Source organism: Littorina saxatilis, linkage group LG2, assembly GCF_037325665.1.
Source record: "Littorina saxatilis isolate snail1 linkage group LG2, US_GU_Lsax_2.0, whole genome shotgun sequence".
NCBI classification, from domain to species: Eukaryota; Metazoa; Mollusca; class Gastropoda; order Littorinimorpha; family Littorinidae; genus Littorina; species Littorina saxatilis.
This window is the reverse complement of record NC_090246.1, coordinates 62,576,007-62,601,621: the sequence shown is the minus strand read 5'-3', so window position 1 is coordinate 62,601,621 and position 25,615 is coordinate 62,576,007. Positions and strand designations below refer to the sequence as shown.

General features: G+C 39.3%; 2 protein-coding genes across 3 annotated transcripts in view; both read left to right on the top strand.

The window, feature by feature from the left end:
* LOC138959495 (activating transcription factor 7-interacting protein 1-like) overlaps positions 1 to 25,615 on the top strand; it is a 364,173-nt gene that overhangs the window by 296,418 nt on the left and 42,140 nt on the right. The window lies entirely within an intron of this gene.
* On the top strand, positions 3,618 to 25,513 carry LOC138959478 (ethanolamine-phosphate cytidylyltransferase-like). Of its 2 annotated transcripts, XM_070330989.1 has the most exons (16): positions 3,618 to 3,850; positions 6,723 to 6,765; positions 7,736 to 7,781; positions 8,655 to 8,740; positions 9,103 to 9,178; positions 10,851 to 10,917; positions 11,554 to 11,601; positions 12,079 to 12,157; positions 13,285 to 13,305; positions 16,181 to 16,321; positions 18,405 to 18,479; positions 20,490 to 20,567; positions 21,225 to 21,290; positions 21,623 to 21,688; positions 22,536 to 22,624; positions 23,440 to 25,513. In XM_070330989.1, exons 1-16 carry the CDS (start codon positions 3,759 to 3,761, stop codon positions 23,528 to 23,530), a joined length of 1,164 nt encoding a protein of 387 aa, XP_070187090.1. In that variant the 5' UTR covers positions 3,618 to 3,758; the 3' UTR covers positions 23,531 to 25,513. The 2 variants fall into 2 exon arrangements, with proteins under 2 accessions (XP_070187090.1, XP_070187091.1); XM_070330990.1 differs by lacking the exon at positions 13,285 to 13,305 and having other exon boundaries at positions 3,622 to 3,850.

The following is a 25,615-nucleotide window of genomic DNA, read 5'->3' as shown; positions in this document are numbered from 1 at the left end:
TGATTATAATCAAAAGATAAGCTATTATATCGCGACGGGCCGGCGGTCTCGGGTTCGAGTCCCCACTTTACTTTAGTAAAACATGATTTCTTAACTTTTTGTTCTTCTTTTCTGAACTCTAAATTCTTGTATTTTATTCTTTTTATATTTAGTCAAGTTTTGACTAAATATTTTAACATCGAGGGGGAATCGAAACGAGGGTCGTGGTGTATGTGCGTGTGTCTGTCTGTCTGTCTGTCTGTCTGTGTGTGTGTGTGTGTGTAGAGCGATTCAGACTAAACTACTGGACCGATCTTTATGAAATTTGGCATGAGAGTTCCTGGGTATGAAATCCCCGAACGTTTTTTTCATTTTTTTGATAAATGTCTTTGATGACGTCATATCCGGCTTTTCGTGAAAGTTGAGGCGGCACTGTCACGCCCTCATTTTTCAACCAAATTGGTTGAAATTTTGGTCAAGTAATCTTCGACGAAGCCCGGACTTCGGTATTGCATTTCAGCTTGGTGGCTTAAAAATTAATTAATGACTTTGGTCATTAAAAATCTGAAAATTGTAAAAAAAAATAAAAATTTATAAAACGATCCAAATTTACGTTTATCTTATTCTCCATCATTTGCTGATTCCAAAAACATATAAATATGTTATATTCGGATTAAAAACAAGCTCTGAAAATTAAATATATAAAAATTATTATCAAATTTTTTTTTCGAAATCAATTTAAAAACACTTTCATCTTATTCCTTGTCGGTTCCTGATTCCAAAAATATATAGATATGATATGTTTGGATTAAAAACACGCTCAGAAAGTTAAAACGAAGAGAGGTACAGAAAAGCGTGCTATCCTTCTCAGCGCAACGAATATCCCGCTCTTCTTGTCAATTCCACGGGCACTGCCTTTGCCACGGGCTGTGGAGTGACGATGCTACGAGTATACGGTCTTGCTGCGTTGCGTTGCGTTCAGTTTCATTCTGTGAGTTCGACAGCTACTTGACTAAATATTGTATTTTCGCCTTACGCGACTTGTTGGTTTATCCCAAAGGTTTTGAGTCGTGTATTGAAAATCGAATATAGTGCGTGAGTGCCCTTGAACAGCTTTCCCATAATCCCGTATTCTATTTTTAGTACGGGATATCCCCAAGGAAAGGTCAAAGAGCATATGTATCACCGCGTGTCGACTGCTGGTAATAGTAGATAAAACAAGTCGCGTAAGGCGAAAATACAATATTTAGTCAAGTAGCTGTCGAACTCACAAAATGAAACGCAATGCCATTTTACTCGTAGCATCGTCAGGCCACCGCTCATGGCAAAGGCAGTGAAATTGACAAGAAGAGCGGGGTAGTAGTTGCGCTAAGAAGGATAGCACGCTTTTCTGTACCTCTCTTTGTTTTAACTTTCTGAGCGTGTTTTTAATCCAAACATATCATATCTATATGTTTTTGGAATCAGGAACCGACAAGGAATAAGATGAAAGTGTTTTTAAATTGATTTGGACAATTTAATTTTGATAATAATTTTTATATATTTAATTTTCAGGGGCCGAATGTATAGCCCCTCCATACTTTTAGGATTTCATAGCGCTGTAGAGCGCATAGCTATGAAACGCACTATAGAACTCAGCGGTCCGCATGCATGAGTTGAAATAGTGCCTGCCATAGCTAAGAGCGGCTCTATTTTTAACACGTAGATAGTGGAAGGGATTCCCCGTCATCCTGTGTCTCTGCGCATGCGTCAAGCTTTGTGATGCTTCGCGGCGGGTCAGTTGTACACCATTTGCCGCAGACAGTTTGGAAAGCCCGTCTCCTGATAAAACTTGCTGGAAACTATATCCATTCCGGTACCCTCGCCATAAAGGTATAAGTCACTCTCTTGCTGGTTCTGCATGCTGTGTTTGATGTTATAAATTCCCATATTATTATTATTATTATCATTATTACTTATGTACCGCGATCAGTTCGCCACACACATCTTGAAAAGATCCGCACGCGTAAAAACTGACCCAAAGTCAAGATAACCCGCAGAACCGGCGGCAATGCACCCTTTCGATTCGGCAGTTCGAGTTGCTCTTACAGTTCATCCGTGATTGCAAGAATGTCCTGCCGACGAAAGCGGAATTTTCTGTACAGTTCCACGTCGTCGTAACGATTCAGTGGATGTAGGCGGTCAAGAAAGATCCGGTTGCTTCTCAAATTTCTTCTCATCCTGAATCGGCATGAAAGCAGCCGCCATTTTAAACGCTCCAATAGCGGGTTCCATAGCTCTTATTGGAAGGAGGGGCCTGCTATAACTTTATGGCCGACATAAGGCTCTATGCGCGGTCCATGCATTAGAAATAAGAGACTTTATGGAGTCCGCAGACTTTATTGCCGTGACGTCATCAATTTAGGCTCCTATGGAGGGGCTATGCATTGGCTTCCTGAGCTTGTTTTTAATCCGAATATAACATATTTATATGTTTTTGGAATCAGCAAATGATGGAGAATAAGATAAACGTAAATTTGGATCGTTTTATAAATTTTTATTTTTTTTTACAATTTTCAGATTTTTAATGACCAAAGTCATTAATTAAATTTTAAGCCACCAAGCTGAAATGCAATACCGAACCCCGGGCTTCGTCGAAGATTACTTGACCAAAATTTCAACCAATTTGGTTGAAAAATGAGAGCGTGACAGTGCCGCCTCAACTTTCACAAAAAGCCGGATATGACGTCATCAAAGACATTTATCAAAAAAATGAAAAAAACGTATGGGGATATCAATCCCAGGAACTCTCATGTCAAATTTCATAAAGATCGGTCCAGTAGTTTGGTCTGAATCGCTCTACACGCACGCACGCACGCACGCACACACACACACACACACATACACACACACATACACCACGACCCTCGTTTCGATTCCCCCTCGATGTTAAAATATTTAGTCAAAACTTGACTAAATATAAAAACGCTCGCGCTGGACCCGAGTACTCTTCAGACATTCACACACACACACACACACACACTCTCTCTCCCTCACTCCCTCCCTCTCTCTCTTTCTTTCTTACACACACACACACACACACACACACACACGAGTACAGACTCATACACACACACACACACACACACACACAAACACACACACACTGACACACACACACGCACACACACACACACACAAACAGTAACACTAACACATGTGCACAAAATGAACACACACACACACACACACCGCGCGAGAGAAAAAGACTACAGGGAGGCAAAGTTGACGTCAAAGACTTTCGACCGTGACGTAATTACGTCACTATTCTTGGTTCATGGTACGGTACCATTCGGCGGCTTTGCTACGAGTATGCCATAGTCTTGGTTGGCCGAGACCTTGCACCGTTCTATCAGACTGCCTGGCCCGCTGGCATTTAGGAACCTACGCTAATTATGATGACGCGAGCTTCCATTCAAATTAAGACAGACAATTAAAGTACTCGGGGATAAATACTTCTTAGTTCTAGATAATAGACTTCTGCCATATTTCTTTATTCTAGTGCACTGCACGTATTTGCCGAGTGCCTTTATTTCATGGGTATACACACTGTCGGGTCTCCTGGTTATTTTCCAGTTGTTTTTGTCATACTGGCAGTATGTTTTAAATTTATTCTAATCAATAAACGATGTCACAAACATTCGCGTTTGAGTGACTGTGAAGTGCCCAGAAAGCTATTTCATTCATACGTAACTACCAGCTCTGAAACGAGCACTGTCAGCTTTACTTGCTACTTCACTATGGCTTCCAAACGATCAGACGACGCTCGATCAGCAGCGGATATGTCGCCGGAAAAGAAAAAGAAGGAAATTCGGGTCTGGATGGATGGTTGGTGAGTATCTGTTCAAGCTCGAACTACGATGTTCAAGGAGTCGTTTGCATTTAACTGCTTGCATACTCTGATGTTAGATCGACATTTTGCATTCGAGCAAAGGTTCGACTCGACGGAGTGGAACGACAAGCACTGAAGTAGGCGTGGTTTGCACATGTATGGGTCGATGTTGCATGTCAGGACAACCCGAAAACAAACAAGCTGAGCAGAGAATTTGCGCAACGTGTATATGTGTTTGAGGGGAAGGAGACGGAGAGAATGGAGAAGTAGAGCGGTTCAACCTATATATTTCTAATTGCATTCAACTTCACAACTATAATACCTATACAACACACTTTTAGGTTATCAGAGCATTTTAAGTGCATCGTTAGACTTAGAGTGGTGTATAACGAGTGGTGTTTTTCACCAACAAAATGATTCCTTTCAATCAAACAGACCTACAGATTAAAAGACAGCAGTGTTGTTACGTTGAAGAATTTGCCCCGATTATCTGTATCTTTCCAAGTTTGAACAAGCTCTCATTGGAAAGAATATTAGATTGCAAGTCAGCAGGTTTGAACCTTCGTTACCTCTGGACTATAATTACATTCTAAAAATTAATGTTACTACTATACTAGTACAGTACATCAGTCAACACTTCAGAGTGAGAAACTAATTTGATTACAGTTACACGTATGCAAAAGATACGCACTCCGAGTGTATACAGGATCGATGAGTCTGTATACACTCCGACAATGAAAAGCTCTGTTACAAATCTGTAGCCAATGAAATGCCCCCTAACAAATCGTTCGGAAGTAGCCAATGAAAAATCAGTCTGACGTATGGACTTCCGCAGTCTCTTTTTCAGAGTTTTGAGGGTTGGCAAATAATGTACATTCACATAGTATACAATCGTTTCTAGGTCAATACACAGTCCAAAAGTGTTCCAAACTCCGACAATAAACTGCCGTGAATCATCAGTTTTATGTGCGCATGTGTTTGTTTTTGTCTGTGTTTGTTCCCAGCGTACTTTGATACCATGAATCGAAAGTGAAGCGTACCTTCGCAAAATGGCGTCGAATGACGCTCCGAGTGTTGATGCGGTTCAGGGTCTGGTCTTTTCAGTACACCCCGAAAATGTAATCTACATTACAGCAAAGGCCGTGCAGGATCAAATTGTTTTCGTTTCTGTGTATTCTTATAATCAACTGCTCTGCGATCGCAAAGTGGTGTCGAATGGCAATTTCGCTTCGCGACCGGAAATTAACGCCGGAGTGTTTACAAGATTCTGACCCCTGTATACACTCAGAGTGTGTATAGCGAGTGCGTTTAATTATACTCTGACAAATAAAAGGTGTGAATCTGTGATGCTGACGGTGCAAGCAACCTACTGTAGGGGATCCACCACTAGTCAGTGTCAGATAGGTAAGGCTCGTATACTATACACACATGCTTTAACTTCTAAATAAAAAGAAGACACGCCAGTAACCAGGTTAGGTGCTTGTTTTGATCAATATTTCGGCAGATAAAACTGCCTTCATCAGGATGGTACGACATTGCTTTAACTTCCTCATATGGTCATGAGAATAATTACAGAGCATTACAAGTAATCAGCAATGCTTATTGTATACAATTGCAGTGTTGTTGCCAGCCTCAGAAGACAATAGGTCATTTGGACCTCCCTAAAAAAAAACAATAGGCCCAAATGTCCTGGCATAAATAAATCCCTGCGCCTTGAATATGTGCGCGATATAAATTGCATAAAAAAAATTTTTAAAAGTCCCTGCGCTTAGAACTGTACCCACGGAATACGCGCGATATAAGCCTCATATTGATTGATATTGATTGATTGATTGGCTTTAAAAAAACAATAGGTCCAAATTGTACCACCATACCTTTGATACATGCAATGCAAAATAACTTACAGTCCGGAGTTAAATCTATCTTTTTACGCAAAAATGACAATAAAGCCATTGAACAATGATAACACTTTATTATCTGATTCTCACAGAAATTAGTGTATGGCGCTCCTGACATTCCTGGCCTACCCTTTCCAATACAGTGCCCGGTGTGCGAATGTAGGGATCCTGCCTGATCTTCGCATTACCATGCCGTAGTATTATATTGATGAACTTTCCACTGTTTGCGCCGTTTTCGGTAAATAGGTACACCGGCTGGATCGGGTATTTTCGTAAACGCAGCCTCGAGTGTCAATGACGAAATACACGGACTCGGCACCGAGTGCATTTTCACTCGTAGCGAACATGAGCATTTTGATCGGGGTTGGTTTTACGACTTTGCAACTCCCATTCCATTCATTGCAGACCTTGTCCGCCTTGTACGAATACGGTATGTATTGGTCAGTTGACCACCAAAACGTAAAAACTATCGGTCCATCAGAAAACTATCGGTCTATGCGTCAAATCAGAAAGGAATGCGTCAGAGACCAAAGACCGAGGCCTGGCAACAACACTGCAATTGACAAGCACTTTCATTAAAATGGATAATACATGTGTGTTTGTGTGTGTGTGTGTGTGTGTGTGTGTGTGTGTATGTTTGTGTGTCAGTGTGTGTGTGTGTGTGTGTGTGTGTGTGTGTGTGTGTGCGATAAGAGTCTGAGTGTGTGTGTGTACAGTTGTGTAATACTTACCTGTAGACATATATACTTTTTCCTTTTCAAAGTGCTTTGTGCTGTAAGGAAGTGCTATGTAAATGTGCTATCAATCGTTATTACAGTATCACTAAACAGTTCTCATTTCCCATCCGACCCAACACCCATCCTTCCTTTTCAAATGTCTAAGAAAACACTATTTTCCAAAATCAAATTCATAACCTGTGCTGAACCTTGTAAGAATAATTTCATATATATATATATATTTTTCTTGTTTTCCAGTTTTGACATGGTGCACTTTGGTCATGCAAATGCATTGAGACAGGTAAGAAACTACTGTACTGATGTAGTATTAAGAACTTTAGAAAAATGGTTCCTAAAAGGCTGTAGTCACATATGATTGTCTAAGTGTGTTTAAGTGTTTTATTATTATAAGTTTTGCATGAAATGTGTAATGTACATCAGATAAAACTATATTTTGAAACATTAAGCACTTAATTGTGTACAGTAAAGCTTTGAAACAGCTAGGTGCCTTTTAAAAATGTTTTTGCTAAAATTATTGTTTCATATTTTATTTTTATCAGAAAAGCAGTGCAAAGTGGAGTGAACTGCGGTACAATGTATTTTGGAATCCTGTAACTTAGCAGCTTTTGTATAATTTTTTTAGTTTTAACTTGGAAAACTTCACAACATTTTGTGTATTTTTGTCGATACTGTATAGGGTACACATCTTGAAAAAGTAGCATTTTTTCTCATGTTAGGTTTTATACATACAGGGATTGGCTTGGGTTTTGTCTACTAGAGGTCCATTGACTGACTCAGCCATGAATCAATCAGTCATTTTGCAAACCAATCAGTCGAGAAAAAAACCTTTCCTTCCACCACGGGACTGCCGCAATTGTGCATTACGACAGTGAGGAGAAACTTCTGAAAGTTGTTTACAATGTACAAATGAGAGGAAAATTCAATTCATTTCTTCATTTTCTTGTTTATTTTCCAATGGTCTTACATGACGAGGAATAAAAGATCCGAGGACACAATAACCATATTTATTTCAATTTAAGTAAGGAAGGGGAAAAAAAAACCAGCAGACAAAAATAAGACGAGCTGACTGACTCTGCTGCATGTCTATCGGTCAGTTGACGGATTGAGACCCATGTGTGTTGGGTCTTTTCTGAGTTTAGCATGGCAAAAGACCGATGACTGATGCCCAAGCCAATCCCTGTACATATTTCATTACAGTTACATACTTAAAATCTGGCACTTGTGCATAACCACAGTTTCTTCCTTCACAGGGAAAACAGTTTGGAGACTCTCTGTATGTTGGTGTTCATTCAGATGGTGAGTGTCTGAACCTTTCCTTTTTCTTTCTTTTTTAATACACGAGGGGGGGGGGGGGGGGGATTCAACTTCCACCTCAATCCTGTCCATAATTACTACCTATTTGCCGTCCCCAGCAAAAGTCTTGGTTGATGCCATCTGAAATTATCTTTTAATGACATGTAGAAATAAAGAGAGTGGATGAATAGTTTGGGGCTACAGAGCAATCGGACATGTTGTGAATTTATAAATTCATGAACTGAGGTCAACATTCATGTGCAGGTGAATACCCACCAAAATAAAAATGGAATGCATTACCACTTCTAAATGAAGCAGGTGTAGTCAGAAGATTGTCAGTTAACAAGCTGGTGTGGTACATACAGCTGTCTAATTTGCAAATAATTTTCCTCCCAGGTGTTCTCAGAGACACTAAAATCTGGTACATGTAATGCAATGTGACCAGCCAAAAGTGTCCCTGTAGGCAGGAGGCATATTATGACAGGTATATTTTGGTCAAAATAACAGACAAAGGGACAACAGAAGGTGTTTTTTTCACATTAACACTTTCTACCCCGCCTATGTTGATCAAGTTTTTTTTATCCGAGATCACCTGTGCTGCAGCAGGTCTCTCAGAATTGTAGTAACTGTGTATCAACATGCTGGAATGCAGGCGTTAGATGAACGTTACAGGAAGCGACTGAAGCTAACAGCCTTAGCGGATATATCCATACCTGGTCAGATAGAGCCATATGAGTGGGTACGGATATATATCCGTACCTGGGAGACAATGAGTTAATGGGAGGTGTCCCCGGAAGGGCCTCACATTGCAGGTACTACTATAAAACAATTACATTTTGCATGTCCTCTAATAGACCTGGCATATGTCTGTTGCAGAGGAAATCAACAAACATAAAGGACCCCCTGTTTACAATGAGCAAGAGCGCTACAAAATGGTTCGGGCAATAAAATGGGTTGATCAGGTACAGTGAACATTGTTGTTGACATACTTGAGCAATTAGCAGTCTTAGTAATGAGCAGTGTTAGGCTATCCAGCTATCATTTTCTGAAACGTTTATGCAGCTAGGGCAGCAGATAATTGTTTCTGATTTATATTATGTATGACGAAGGTGAGTCATACGAGCATTTGCTCTGGTTGTTGGCATTTATAACTTTTCAAGTGGTTTTGAGAAGCATACCTCTTGAATCTGCGGACTTCAAGTTTTGCCAATGTTTCCTGGACATGACAGATAGTTCTTCATAATTTATGATTATTCATAAAGGCTTACTGTTGTCTTTGGTATTTTGTTACCTGCTTTTAACACTCTGTTGAATATTTTTTCAGGTTGTAGAAAACGCGCCATATGTGACAACACTAGAAACCTTAGAGGAATACAACTGTGATTTTTGCGTTCATGGAGGTGAGATTTTGTGCTCTTTTATTTGTATGTGCTTTCTGACAAAATCTCAAACTTTTGACTTTCTTTGATAATACATACATTCTGTAACACTTTGAGAAGGTGGAGAATGATAGAATCCTTATTCAGGGCTGGATACAGGTTACAAACACTGAAAAAAGAGCATGTTTTGTTAAAGGTACCTTCCTTCCTGCTTAAAATTATCATGTTCAGCTGCGGCAGATCTGTCCAGGCTTTCACAGGGAATAATTAAGAGCATCCTATAACTTGGACACAGAACATGCTCCAAATGGCCTCCGCGCCGCTGAGGGCAAACTTGAACTCGCCGCGCAAATTTATCAATCACCCGCACACACTCCTGTTACGAGATTCCGCGAATGGTTGTTGTGATGGCTCTCTTGAGTTCTGTGATTGTCTGTGGGTTGTTCCTGTAGACGTTGTCTTTCAGGAACCCCCAAAGATAGAAATCTGGGGGATTTAAATCCGGGGGAGGCCATTTGGAGCATGTTCTGTAGAATGAGCATAACTTTCCTGAAAGACAAGCTAAAACGCTAAAATTTTCTGTGCAAATCATGCAGAGGCTACTTGTGTGTGTACATAAATTTTATGAAGATTGCTTTATTTTTGTTCAATTTATGACGTTTTGTTTGGGTACTCTTTTTTTTGGGTCACCTAGTACTAGACTAGATGAATACCCACTTCGCCGGGTAGCCCGCTTCGCCGGGAAGAAGTAGAGCCGAATACCCGGCTTTGCCGGGTGAGTGGCGCACCGTACGCGATTGACGCCACACGAAGGAAAACACTGGAGAAGATAAGGAGCGTTGTGGACAGTGACCTTCTAAAAATAGTAACGGGAATATAGATTGAGCGTTGCGGACAGTGACCTTCTAAAAATAGTGACGGGAATAAGGATTGACGCCACACGAAGGAAGGGAGATAAACGCAAAACACTGGAGAAGATAAGGAAGAGTTACTGGGAATGGATGAACAGAAAAACCAAAATCGGTTCAGCGCTGCGCGCTGAGAGCACGTGTTGAAAATTCTCATCGACCAGATTGTGTCCGGGGTCTATCTGAATATGCCCACCAAATTTGAAGCAGATCCATCGAGAACTTTGGCCGTGCATGGCGAACACACAGACAGACTCACACAAGCCGTATATAGATACTAGATGAATACCCGCTTCGCCGGGTACGGCTTCGCCGGGAAGTCGAGCCAAATACCCAGCTGTGCCGGGGACCCGGCTTTGCCGGGTGTTACCGCCCTGCGCCCCGCACGAAGGAAGGGAGATAAACGCGCAAAACACTGGAGAAGATAAGGAAGAGTAATACCTGGCTTCGCCGGGACAGTGACCTTCTAAAAATAGTATAACGGGAATATATATATATATATATATAGATGCAGGCTGCTGATTTTCAGCATGTGTCCAAGTGAAAGGAAGTTGGTATCCTCTGTGAAAGCCTCAACAGTTCTGTGGTACTCAACATGATTGCTTACAAGATAAGGAGTGCATATTATAATGTTTTAATTGTTTGTTGGAAATGTGTACTCAGTGCATGTAACAGAATAATACATGCAGCGCCGTTCTGAACAAAAATGTAATCACACTAGATGCACAAATTTAAGTTGTACTCAGCTTAGGTAAGCATTGACTTATTTTAATGACTTTTTTCAGATGACATCACCACAACAGCAGATGGTCAGGACACCTACCATCTTGTCAAGACAGCAGAAAAATATAAGTAAGTATAGTTGTGAATTATGAAACACCCTGTGAAAAACTGTCCGTTTTCTTGGAAAAGACGCTCATTGAAAATTTGAACTATTACAAACAAGATACAGTACATACATGTATTTGGAACTGGAAACTCCGGAAGAACTGGCGAAAGCTACATGTTAGCTACACTTATGCAGTTTCTTAAAATGTCTGTACAGTGAAACCTCTTAATTAATCCCCAAATCTGAGAGATATGAAAGAGTTTTAAAATGGAGGTAAATGAACAAACTTTATGAAGAGAGTACCTTAAAAAACCAATGCAAGGTTTTTAAACAGAGGGGATGTTAACATAGAGGGGGCCTTAAACAGAGGTCCCACTGTATGGGGAAGGGAGGGGGTCTGGCCAGGTATGGTAGAAAAGCTTTGTGGCTCCCAGGTAGAAATCTTTAGACGTTACTCAATTTCTCTAAATATTAGCTGTTTACACAAATATTTGTTGGTGCTTTTGTGCAGCATTGATTACAGTTTCTTGTTCTTTTAAATGGGCAAAACATATTTTATGAATGAAATGTATCAAATGATCAGTCAATGCAAAACCTTTTGAGCAAACTAGGAACCGCGACTTCAGTGTGTATTATAATGTTGCCTTTCACTGTTACAGGGAATGCAAACGAACAGAGGGTGTGTCAACAACAGATCTAGTTGGCAGGTACGGGTGTGAGTGTGTGTGTGTGTTAAAGTGTGTCCTTATAATGTGCATGTGTATACATGTATGGATATGTGTGACTGCTGTTAAGTTTCGAATATTGTCTCAAAATTTAGAATATTGTATGTTGGCTGTTTTGTCCAAAACTGCTTCGAGAATTTCTTGGAATGCACTTTTGTGTTGCCGAATTTTAAAAAGAAGGTGATGGAAAAAAATATCAGTCAACAAGTTTTCTTCTTTCTTTTTTTGGGAAGGATAGATACTTTGTCAGTTTCTGCCTGTATCTTATTACAGCAGTGTATTCTGGTGAGACAATATCTGCACATACAGGAAACAAAGGCAAATTAGTGTATTTGCATGTGTCTAAATATTTTATTCCAGTGGACATATGTCATGATATTTTGGTCTTTGGTGCCTTGCGCAGTGGATCGGATACATTTCATTGATTATGATTTTGTTTTTTGTGCTTGTTTCTTACAGAATGTTGTTAGTAACAAAGACTCATCATCAGCAAGACAAGGATGAAATTGACCAGGCTTCTGTTGGAGCCATCAGCAAGGTAAGTCATAGAATGGAGGATGGAGTGGATGTGCAGACTGAAGAGGCCATGTCTTTCCATGCATATTATAGAGCATGCCAAAAAAGTTACTTCAGTTAAGATTAACAGCATGTTCATCTGAGAGTTATATCACACACATTATATTTCCATTTCACTGGTATAGGGTTGCAGAAAAGTCATGTTGGTGAATGTTTTTAATTTTGATACATACTTTCGCTGCATGTTTAGTTGGAATTGATTCAACTGATTTTTACCATGTATACCTCTGAGACCAGGGTAGCACAGATAAATAATACAGTGAATGACAACTATCTACTAATTTGTCATACCTTGTACATGTAAAGTCGTAAATAGTGCATGTCCCGGTCCATAGCAGGAATGTGGATGCAGATTGTAATTCAGAGCATCTCTGTCATATACCCAGTTAGTGTGTCCTCACTGCATGGTTTGATCTTGGCAGTGGTTTCTGCACTGTGTTTGTTGTTAGTTTAGTTATCTGTATTTTCCTCTAGATCTGGGTGGGATTTTTCTGAAATTAGGAGATACAATTTTAAGAAAAAATGACTTGTTTTCTACTTTATTGCAGCTGCATGTAAAAATAAAAGTAACTTTTTTTTATACTGAACACAGAAGAAAAAAATCCTGCTCAGTTTACTGATGGGAGAATAACAAAACCAAATCAAAGAAAGCTGTTCTTGTGTGAAAGGTACCTATGACCAGAAAGCCACATACAAACACTTGTATTTGGACATAAAGCCTTCTTCAGTCTTGAAATCACAAGCAAAAAGATTGACAAGAAAGAATCAAAGAAAAGAGGAGGACAAACGAGAACCAAGCCTGTTCATGACCAGTAAACAGAAGGACATTTATTTTGTTAAGAAAAAAATATTGAAGGTAACTGACATAAGTTTTGTGTATTTTGGCAATGGTTGGTACTTAGATGTAATCAGAGAAAGCTTATGAACTAAGGTGAAAATTACAGATAAAAATAACTGGCTTATTTTTTTTGGTTTTTTTTGTTATTTATTAACAATAACTAGAAAATCTATCAGCGAACTCAAGTTGCAATTTTCCCCCTCAGAGGAATTTGCATGGTTGTGGATTTCAAGTTTTGTGTGTGTCTTCAGGTAGTCTCCGAATCCTCATCGGTAAGGCTTAGTAGAGGAAGCACTTGGAATGTGCTTGTGCTTTTCTTTTCATTTCTTTTTTTTTTCCTTTTCTATTATTTTCTCTTTTTTTTTCATTTAGCATGTACTGATGTTAAAAATCCTGATTTGCAGTGATTTATTAAACCTTCTAATGTAGCACGCTTTTTGCACATGTGTTTTCAGCTATATGTTTGAACAGTTATGTAGTTATAAATCCAGCTTTTTGGTTTGTTTGTTTTTGGCTCAAGATTTTATGATGTCTTCCTTTTTACTATTTCATTGCAAACGTAATTGACTATATGATTTTCACACCAATGTGTGGTATCAGAATTATATCAGACCAAGAGTGTGTTCTTGTATAAACATCACTTATAATCTTCTTCTTTTTCTTCCTCTTCTCCTTCGTTCATGGGCTGAAACTCCCACGTTCACTCATTTTATTGCACAAGTGGGTTTTTACGTTTTTACCCTGCCATTCAGGCAGCCATACGCTGTTTTCGGGGGAAGCATCCTGGGTATTTTCGTATTTCTGTAACCTCCCGAACTCTGACATGGATTACAGGATCTTTTCCGTGCGCACTTGGTCTTGTGCTTGCGTGGACACAAGAAGGGGGATTATAAAAGGCACTAGCGGGTTTGCACATAAGTTGACCTAGGAGATCAAAAAAATCTCCACCCTTATCCCACCAGGCGCGGCTGGGATTCGAACCAGCGACCTTCCTCATAGGAGGCGATGTCTTATCCACTAGCCCTCTGCGCCCGTCGATCACCTATATGAAAGTCACTCTGTGTTTTGTATAAACGAGAGCCCTGTTATAAAATAATGTGTGTTGCTGCTTTGCAAAGTTTTACTCATATTCTATTCTTTTACCTCTGTCTCTCTGTCTCTGTCTGTCTCTCTCTCTCTGTCTGTGTCTGTTCCTCTCTCTCTCTCTCTCTCTCTCTCTCTCTCTCTCTCTCTCTCTCTCTGTTCCTGTTTCTCATGTTTGCTAAATCCGTTGGTCAATCTTTCTCTGCCTGGGGCCTCTCTCTCTCTCTCTTCTCCTTCTTTCCCGTTCCTCTAATCTCTCCCAGACTATTATTTGGTGTTTCATTCTCTTTGATTATACATAAACTTTTGTGGGGAAACTGAAAATATGTCTCACAAATAATTACAAAACGGGTAAGTTTGAGTGATAAGGGCTAAAAGCACAGTATCTAAACTAAAGGAATGAGATGTTTCTAACTAATGCTTGTTCGGTCACTGCAGGAAATGAAGGGGAATTAATCATTCATGCAGACAGTGACTGGTAGTGTGGGTGCAGTATTCATCATTAATCTAGCACATTTACAAGTGTACACACACACACTGTACACACACACACACGTGCACACACTCTGATTTTTACCGAACTACATGTATCTTTCTTTCTCCCTTGTATGTGCACATGCAGACTAAAAAAATTGAGAGTGAACAAATAGCAATCTGTTTGGGTTTGCCATCTCTGGTTGTCTGACCATGCACACTGTTTTTCTTGTTCCTGCTAGATCTTTTGAGCCACAGATGTTTTTGTTTTTTAAAAGTTCTAAAACCTCTTTTATTTTGTAGCACATGTATCAAAAGCTGAGTATAGTACATTGTCCTCTGTTAGGTTTAATATTATCTTGTTGATTTTTTTAAAGATTTAAAAAAAAAATTAATTTGTTTTTGCTTACACAGGTAATCTCTCTTCCACATTAGTGCTCTACTGACTCCTATGAAGACAAAGTTATATGTACTGTATCAGGACCTTGATTGACTTTGCCTGCATTTAATATTCACCCAACTTGTGTGCACTATCTGCTTCAGAACTATCTAATAAATTTTCCAATGTTTTTGAAGCAAGAGCTTTGAAAGTAAAACATACTCCCATGGTTTATGTGATAACCTCCACGCATAAACCAAGTCTGGTTTACCTACCTCAAATTTAAAGGTCGTAGTGGGGTCAAGCTTGGGTGAGAGAAAAAAAATCAAATATTATTTTCTTGAACGTTTTTAGAAACTACATATGTATGAAAATGAATTGATCCTAGTACTATTTCAAGGTCACAGTGGAGTTGAGTGCTGGTCATAAAGTACATGTAGGAAATTCTCATTTTCTTCAATGTCTGTGGAGCTAGATCAGCAGATAATTTGTTTCTTGTTCATAATTAGTTATGAGAATGGTGATTCATATGAGCATTAGCTTTTGTTTTGTGCGTATAATGTGAAAAACAGGGATTTAGATGTGTGAAAGAAAAGACAAAAAAATTGAGTTTGAAAAGTCTTTCAGGCAGAAATAAAAACAGACATGAGCTGGATTTTCAGAATTTCATGTACATGTTCCGGTTGTAATGATTAAAGTCTAGAATATATCTATATTGTAACAAATTAAATACCCGAACAATGATTCAAAAAGAATTGCTTGGTTGAAATGTTCACCTGTGCACAAGAGTATGAGAGGTGGGGTGAACCACAACAGGGAACCTAATAGTTAACCAGGACTGTGGGGGTATTAATTATCTGAAATCTTTAAATAGAAAAAGCAATAATTTATTGCAAAATGCCAAAACCGTCTGGGATGCATTTTGTCTGACTTTTGTTTCATTTTGCAGTCAATTATACTGTAACCATGCAGGTTGTTTTTAATTTATCCACTCCCTCCCCCCCCCCCCCACACCCCCCCCACACCCCCCCCCCCCCCACCCTCTCCACTCTTCAATTCTCTGCCTACACACACATTTGCAATCAAAATCTTTATCTGTAATAAAGATACAAAAGCAGTATAAACGTGAACATAATAGACAAAACAGGGATCAACAGTTTTTTTCTGATTGATGAAAAATAAATATTTTTCGTTTCTGTCTTTTTTTCCAGGGCCCCTCCACCAAAAGCCCATGGACAGGCGTGTCTCAGTTCCTGACAACGTCTCGCAAGATCATCCAGTTTGCAGAGGGCAAGGACCCCAACCCTGGCGACAAAATCATCTATGTAGCTGGTGCCTTCGACCTCTTTCATATCCTTGAAACTCATTGAATATTGGAGCGTGCACGTTTACTTACATGCATTTTATCAGGGCTGTGGAATTCATGCACTTGAAGCATTTTAAAGGATTCAAATGTGCGTGAACATATGAATATTGGTCTGTCCTGGTAATAGACGAATTTCGGAATTGACTGTTGGGTTTGTATGGGTTGTGAGAGAGTGAATACTCTTGCTTTTAGTGAGGCAATCTTTCCCCACATGCTCCTTGTCCAAGTGCTTCAGACACACCCCTCACTGGTGACTGGCCTAAAATGTCATGTGGGAAAGTTGGACTCAATATATTCAGGGGTGGGACTTTTCCGCGGATTTCCGTGGACACAACTTACGAATTCCGCTGGATTTATCTATTTTTCCGCGTCCCATTTCATCACAGTATCTATAACTTGTTGACTGAATGATATGGAGAGAAGTGAAGATGGAACAGAACACTGGAGGCTTGAGAGTTAAATTGTGTTTTTTTGGAGGGGGGGGGGGGGGGTGAGGTGAATGTCTTTTTATATTTAGTCAAGTTTTGACTAAATATTTTAACATCGAGGGGGAATCGAAACGAGGGTATGGTGTATGTGTGTGCGTGTGTGTGTGTGTGTGTGTTGAGCGATTCAGACTAAACTACTGGACCGATCTTTATGAAATTTGACATGAGAGTTCCTGGGTATGAAATCCCCGAACGTTTTTTTCATTTTTTTGATAAATGTCTTTGATGACGTCATATCCGGCTTTTCGTGAAAGTTGAGGCGGCACTGTCACGCCCTCATTTTTCAACCAAATTAGTTGAAATTTTGGTCAAGTAATCTTCGACGAAGCCCGGACTTCGGTATTGCATTTCAGCTTGGTGGCTTAAAAATTAATTAATGACTTTGGTCATTAAAAATCTGAAAATTGTAAAAAAAAAATAAAAATTTATAAAACGATCCAAATTTACGTTTATCTTATTCTCCATCATTTGCTGATTCCAAAAACATATAAATATGTTATATTCGGATTAAAAACAAGCTCTGAAAATTAAATATATAAAAATTATTATCAAAATTAAATTGTCCAAATCAATTTAAAAAACACTTTCATCTTATTCCTTGTCGGTTCCTGATTCCAAAAACATATAGATATGATATGTTTGGATTAAAAACACGCTCAGAAAGTTAAAACAAAGAGAGGTACAGAAAAGCGTGCTATCCTTCTTAGCGCAACTAGTACCCCGCTCTTCTTGTCAATTTCACTGCCTTTGCCATGAGCGGTGGACTGACGATGCTACGAGTATACGGTCTTGCTGAAAAATGGCATTGCGTTCAGTTTCATTCTGTGAGTTCGACAGCTACTTGACTAAATATTGTATTTTCGCCTTCCGCGACTTGTTTACCTGATCCAAATGAGTTGAATTTTAGTCTGAGAATGCACCAGATTGCACAGATTTTAATGTACCATTTTAAAAAAATTCGGGGGAGCATGCCCCCGAACCCCCCAAGAAAAAAGGGATTTCCTCTTTTTTCATCACAAGAGAAATTACTACATTTAGTCAAGCTGTGGAACTCACAGAATGAAACTGAACGTAGTCCGCCGCTAGTGCAAAAGGCAGTGAAAGTGACGAGCCTGTTTGGCGCGGCAGCGGTTGCGCTGTGCTTCATAGCACGCTTTACTGTACCTCTCTTCGTTTTAACAGCAAGAGTTTTCACAACCCATACAAACCTGACAGAATGATATCTGAACATTGTCTATTGCTTGAGCAGAATTCATTGTAGCCATTCTGCCTTACAGACATGTAAAGTTGAGTGCAAAAGTGATATTTTTCTTCTTTGCACCATAACTTGCTGTGAAAACTTTTCCCCAAGTTCTTCATGGGTAGATGTCATATGTCTACATTTTGATTTCCATTTAAATACAGTTGAATGTGTGTGGTTATATTTCTGCTTTTCAAGAGTATGACTACAGGTTATGTCCCTAATCAAGATTGCAAAAGATATCAGTTGTATACTTTTAGCATCATCATCCATTTTCAACAAATCACAATATGGACATGCAATGCTAACTTTATTCAATTATTCCTTAACTGTTTCAACATGTGGGACTGCTGGATTTCCTAGAGAAAGTGGCAGCTGAGGGAGATTTTGTCATCGTTGGACTTCATACTGACCCTGTAAGTTTAACAGCATGAGCGGAATTTTTTTTTAATTACTATAATTCAAATGCTTTAGCCTGTCTGTGTCACTATATCTGTGTCTCTGTCCTTGCACTCATGTGTACGCACCCCCCGCGGGTTAGGGGGAAGAATTTACCCGATGCTCCCCAGCATGTCGTTAGAGGCAACTAACGGATTCTGTTTCTCCTTTTACCCTTGTTAAGTGTTTCTTGTATAGAATATAGTCAATGTTTGTAAAGATTTTAGTCAAGCAGTATGTAAGAAATGTTAAGTCCTTTGTACTGGAAACTTGCATTCTCCCAGTAAGGTAATATATTGTACTACGTTGCAAGCCCCTGGAGCAATTTTTTGATTAGTGCTTTTGTGAACAAGAAACAATTAACAAGTGGCTCTATCCCATCTTCCCCCATTTCCCCGTCGCGATATAACCTTCGTGGTTGAAAACGACGTTAAACACCAAATAAAGAAAGAAAGAAAGATGTGTACGCACCATTTTTAAAGTATATTTTCTGTTTGGATTTCCATAGCTCATGATTGCAGGGATGTTGCTACAAATTCATACCTATAGGACATTGTAATGTCCTGAGCTCTTCGGCATCAATAAGACATTTGACTGCTTTCAGGCATTTAATAGGACGTTATAATTTTTTGCAAAACACAAAATCATGTGCACACACACAAATCAGTATATGCACCAACATTGTGTGCGTACATTGTTTTATTACTTTTGTTTCAAACAGGACACACTCAAAAAAGAAACAAACAAATTAAAAAAGCAAGCAAAAACTCCAGCACTCTTACTTTGATTCGCACACAAACTGCATTATTTCCAGAGCTTTTTCTTGACATATTCGACAAAACAGTTTACCTATATTTAGATGGTCTCTTTGCTGTCAAATTCTAACCAACTAGTACTAAACAAGGTCAGCCATGAATAGTTAACCTTATTAAAAGACCGTCTGTGCGAATTTCCTGTTGTACCGACACCATCTTCAAGTCACGAAACTTTACTTTCCGTGATTGTGGAGGTTTCAGCGGCGACACTGTCATTCGCGCTGTCATTTTCCAGAATGATGCTATTGCTAGCCGTGTTTTTCCATGTTATTTGCCTTAATGTAGCACACGATGGCGTTGAAACGCCAAACTTGTTCAGCTTTTGCTGTTCTTTGACAGGCTTTAGCTTTTTTCGGTGGCATAAGTCAGTGCCGTGCGCTTCAACTCTAACCGAAAGCAAATTAAAGCAGACGCGAGCCTTGGTCAGTTTGAGTTGTCTCCCATACCCCTAACTTTTGTGTGCTGTAGCAGAGACTATAGAGTATACACTATAGTCTCTGGCTGTAGACGGATGTACGCAAACGGCTCATATCGCAAACGGTTCGGAAAACACGAGATCTGCACTGCACAACTTCAGTGCACCTGTACGCGAGAGCGCTCGGTCACTTTTTGAAGATTTTTATCATGAAAGGAAAATCATCAAATGGAATGGAGTTCTTATCGGACAATGACCGCGCTCAGTTGAAAACGATAGGACATCTGACCACCATGCGGCTAAGTGAATCGGACATTTGAGTCTTTTAATCGGTCTATGTCCGATGTCCGACGCCTAACGACATCCCTGTGATTGTTGAATTAATATGCATTTGACTACATATGTTCACTTCTCTCTTGATCTCTTTCACCCCCTTCCCCCTAAAACATCTCTGAAACAAAACAAAAAGCATGCAAACCCAGAATAACACACAAGTTAAAAAACCTGTTGATGCTCATTTATTAAGTCCTGTTGTTATTTAGTTTACAGTACAGTGGTTACTGCAATAAAGGCACACCCTTGGGACCAGCCTAAAGTGTCCCCAGATTGCAGGCGATCTGTCATGACAGGTACATTTTGGCGAAGCTGAGAAACAAAGGGACCAGAGAGGATGTCCTTTCTTAGGAGGTGTCCTCTCATCAGAGGGGCCTTCCATCGCAGGTACCACTGTTCTCACTCTTGACCTCTTTTGTTTGCAGACTGTGAACCGCTACAAGGGTGCCAACTTTCCCATCATGAACCTGCATGAACGAGTGCTCAGTGTGCTGGCCTGTCGGGTGAGTCGATCAAACCTTAATTGGTGGTTTTTCTTTTCTAAAATAGAAAGTGGTTTATAGGTTACCAGTAGACGGGCGCAGTGGCGTGGTGGTAAGACATCGGCCTCCTAATCGGGAGGTCGTGAGTTCGAATCCCAGTCGCTGCCGCTGTGGGTTATGAGTGGAGATTTTTCTGATCTCCCAGGTCAACTTATGTGCATACCTGCTAGTGACTTAACCCCCTTCGTGTGTACACGCAAGCACAAGACCAAGTGCGCACGGAAAAGATCCTGTAATCCATGTCAGAGTTCTCTGGGTTATAGAAACACGAAAATACCTAGGATGCCTCCCCCGAAATCGGCGTATGCCGCCTGTATGGCGGGGTAAAAATGGTCATACACGTAAAAATCCACTCGTGCTAAAAACATGAGTGAACATGGTAGTCTAAGCCCATGAACGTAGAAGAAGAAGAAGAGGAGGTTACCTGTTTTTCTTTTAACCAGAAATGTCCAGGGATATATCGTTTTTATGCTAAAGTACCTGAAAATAAATTGTAAACCAGTCAGCCCTTCTAATGGACTGTTTTTGTTTGTATCTGGTATCTGTGTGAAAGGTCTGCTTTAGCTCAAATAGCTGGTGAATATTTGACCAACAAAACTGTTTGTTTCTGTCGTGCAGTATGTATCAGAAGTGGTGATAGGTGCACCTTATGAGGTCACACCTGAGTTGATGGACCATTTCAAGGTAAGTCAATTTGTCGTTTATGTGTGTGTGTGTGTGTGTGCGCGCGCGTGGGTATGAGTGAGTTCATGTGTGTGTGCGAGAGAGAGAGGGATACTAGAAGATAAAACACTTTGCTTTTGCGCAGATTTCAGGTGTTCTCTTCATGCCAAAAGAAATTGTCAAGATAACTGCATACGGCCCTTTTGTCTAACACACCAATTATATCCATACTGATGTCTGTGTGCTTCGAATTTTGTCTTTATTTTTCTTCTCTCTTTCTTTTGTTCTTTCACCTGATCTTTGTTCAGTGGTTGACTCATTTAGTGTTTCTCTCATGTTGCCTCTCACTTTAGGTGGATATGGTCTGCCATGGCAAAACACCAATCATGCCATGTGAGGATGGATCTGATCCCTATGCAGTAAGTATTCTGACCTTGTCTTGTCTATTCTCAGTCGTTACATGCTTTGTGGTTTTGTTGTAGATAAAACCTTTTGCAAGTCCCAGACTGAGCAAAACCAGAAGAATAAGTATTTGATCATTACTTCAGTTGTATGTGTGTTTGTGTTTGTTTGCGTGTGTGTGTGTGTGCTAACACGCATGAAGTTTCGTCCACATGCTGAAGGTTAGACCTTTACTAGGTTGCGTACGTGACAAGACTGTTTAGTTTCTGTCTATGTGCGAGGCACAGTTTCAATGGTCGTTTGTCCCTGTGAGTGGTGAAGCTCATATATATATCAATGTATCGATTGGACATTGGATTTCCCTTCTTTGAGCCATGTGACGTCAGAGGCCTACAAAACTTCATATTTGGGCGTTTCAGGTTGACTAAAACTTCAAAGGAACTACAAAACACACGTCATGTGTTTGATTGCATGTCAGAGGCCTACAAAACTTCATATTTGGGCGTTTCAGGTTGACTGAAACTTCAAAGGAACTACAAAACACACGTCATGTGTTTGATTGCATGTGTGTGTGCTCGTTCAATCGTCAAAACAACAACAAAGTCAGTACATGACGTGTGTTTTGTAGTTCCTTTGAAGTTTCGGTCAACCTGAAACGCCCAAATATGAAGTTTATGAAGTTATGTGTTTGATTGCATGTGTGTGTGCTCGTTCAATCGTCAAAACAACAACAAAGTCAGTACCTGAAAGGAATTCAATCGATACATAAATGTTATTTGCGTTTTTGACCAAAATATGACATTTTACACAGATCTCGACAGTCATTGTTCTCCGAGACTGCAATAGCCTATATTATTTGTGCAGGAACCCAAGAAGCGTGGCAAGTTCATGGTGATTGAAAGCGGAAACCCCCTCACCACAGAAATGATCATTGAGCGCATCATAAAACACAGGTAAGATTATCAGTTAAAGCTGGAACAGGTTTGTCAAACACTTGTAAATTCAACTTTACTCTGAACTGAAATGTGCTTGTAGTCTAAACCTTACGGGTATATATATACGAGTTTTATTGCAGAAGGTTTGGTTCACATAGGAAATGCGTAATGCATGTACATTAGTCCCTGATTAGTGGTTGTATGTACTTTCCTATGTACATCTATCTAGCTGTTTCTGTGTGAATGCCAATTTGTAAAGATTTGTTTCCTTCTTGAACATGAATGATTATGAGATGATTAAGCTGTCCCTTATATATGAAGTCTTATATCGCGCGCGTATCTCCAGACTCGGACTCAAGGCGCAGGGATCTATTTATGCCGTGTGATATGGAATGTTTTACACAATACATCACGCATTCACATCGACCAGCAGATGGCAGCCATTTCGAGCTCAGTGCAAACTTTTGGCGTTATCACAAAATGCATGCATGTATTGCAACAATGAACCAAAGAAGGTGGCAAATACTTGACTGTCTACTGTGGTAATTGTGGCCCCCCTTTTACCACCACACAAAAATCTGGTCTGAGAAGGGAGATAATCTTAGAATGGGGATAAATATACAGACTCTTGATAATTATAAACAGAGCATCTGGAAACAGTGAGGTCTGAAATAAGTTAAAGTCTTAAATCAGCGAGTCTTAAAATGAAAGTTGATTCACTGTAACCCATTGTTCAGTGAAACACTAGTACCTGTCTGGGGTTGCAGATCTGTTCGTTATTTCTTTTCAGGCGGGTTAGGATTGTGTTTTTAGACTTGGTTGTGTGCTTTCAGACTGGACTTTGAGGCCAGGAACAAGAAGAAGGAGGAGAAAGAGCTAAAAATCATGGAGTACCTCAAGAGCAAAGAGAACAAGACTGGATAGACCATCAGCTCAGAGACAACTAGAAAAGGCCAAGAGCTGAGAATTTTGTCTGTGTTCTGCACAAGGTTTGCGATTATCTGTTTTACCATTGCTCAGTGCATAAAAAACAACATATGAAATCTCATAGCTTTGCAGACACTTGTTTGTAAAATTCTTTGATGACAAAATGTTGTTTGAAAGACTGCATAAATTATACGGTGGCATGGTTGTGTGACTCGATGGTATTTTAAAATCAATGTGGTATTTTTCTACTTACTCTGTTAGCATTTGATATTTGTGTCTTCATGACTGTGGTATCTTAACAAAAATTACTTGTAGTTTAGTGACAAAACTCGTTCAGTGTTTCACAGATGTATAGATGTTGGAATACAAGTTTGTGAGTGTATATGAATGGACCCGGTATGGGCACCAAAACTGGTTCTGGTTATATTTGCTTTTCTGTTCAAAAGTTTCAAAAACGTTTGTGCGAAAGATAAAAGATAGCAGGCTTGATAATTTGCTGAAGACCTTGAAATCAAGCAAATAGTGTTGAACTACCTTCTGCAAACTTAATGTCATTAGATGTGAAGTACATTGAGTGTGTGCATTTCTGTGATTAAAATGACTTTCCTTTTGATGTTTTTGATCATTGGCAGTGTTTTTAACTGTAAGCAAACTTCCAATCACCATGCAAAAAGTTTACATTAGAATGCACACTATTATTTTATATTAATTGGAAAATCTGCTTCTCTTGTAAATTATTGTCAATTGTGTGCAAGACCTGTGATATAAGTGTTACAATTTTTAGCTACTTATGTGGTTCATGGTATTAATGTGCACGACAATGTGTTTACATTTCAAACTATTGCAAGGACAAGTTTTATTGTCAAAGTTGCAAGGGGGTTCATTTCTGCCATTTATGGTTTAGGTGGGGCAATGTCTGATTTATGACATTCAGCTCACTTCGGAAGGTTCAGTTCATTCAGTAAATTTTGTATCCACGGAATATGGCGTTCTACCAATCATCTTTACTCTTTTTCCTACCTCGTTTCCAGCCCTGTTCTTTTCACTGGGGGTTGATAGCATAAAGCTAAATTTTGCATATATTCTGGATTACCTTCGATAAATTCATAGCCTAAAGATTTATACATCTGATTTTAATCTTGCATGAATATGGGACCTATATTTAAAATGATGAATCTGTGCTACATAAAAAAGTCCATTTGGTTTACTTTTCTAAATATTTCTGTAAAAGGGAACGCATGCTTATTTTTGCTGATTGTTCTTTTTATGTACACATAATATATGAAACTGTTGTGTAGCATAATTTATGTGCAGCTACTTTTACCATTTGCTCATTTTTTGTAAAAATACTTTTCATGGCTTTAATTTATTCAGAATTCGATTTCATGCAACACTTCAGTTGCAGATAGGAGGTACGTTGACCAGGCATATATATTAGTTTTCTAATATTTAGTCCCTTATGATTTGCATTGCTTCAAAACCAACTTTCATGAACATTGGTTGTCACCAAAGGCGATTATTTTACCCGAGCTACGGTATTGCAGTGCAAGTTATGGTGAAAATATGAACAGACATTGTTATGAATTGTGTATAAGTTTGCTTCTGCGTGCTTACCGTTATTTCTGTATATTGTATGTTCTAAAATCGTTATGCCCCCTGGGACCATTGGTTGTGTAATTGTTAGACTACAGATTTTTCTAGTTTAGCTTTCAAGTCAGATTGTATTTTGTGGTTCCAGGTACATGTATCACATTTTACACAGAGTTGCAGCATACAGGTTAAAGATCTGGTTCAAGCACACAGATTTGTATAATTGTTAACATGCAAATTCTTAAACTCCTGTACCTGCTACAGGTTTTCTTCCCTTTTGTTTGCAGTGGTTCTTTGACCAAGCCAAATTATAGCAGGATATAAATAAATACATTTTTATATTGAAAGATATGTGTATCAATAAAGGCTCTGTTTTTATTCTAAATGTCATTTTTGTCAGCTTATTATTATTATGATTTTAATAGTATGCCCAGTGTGTGTGTGTGTTACAGATCACTATACACATCCCCTGTAATGTATTTCATTTACTCA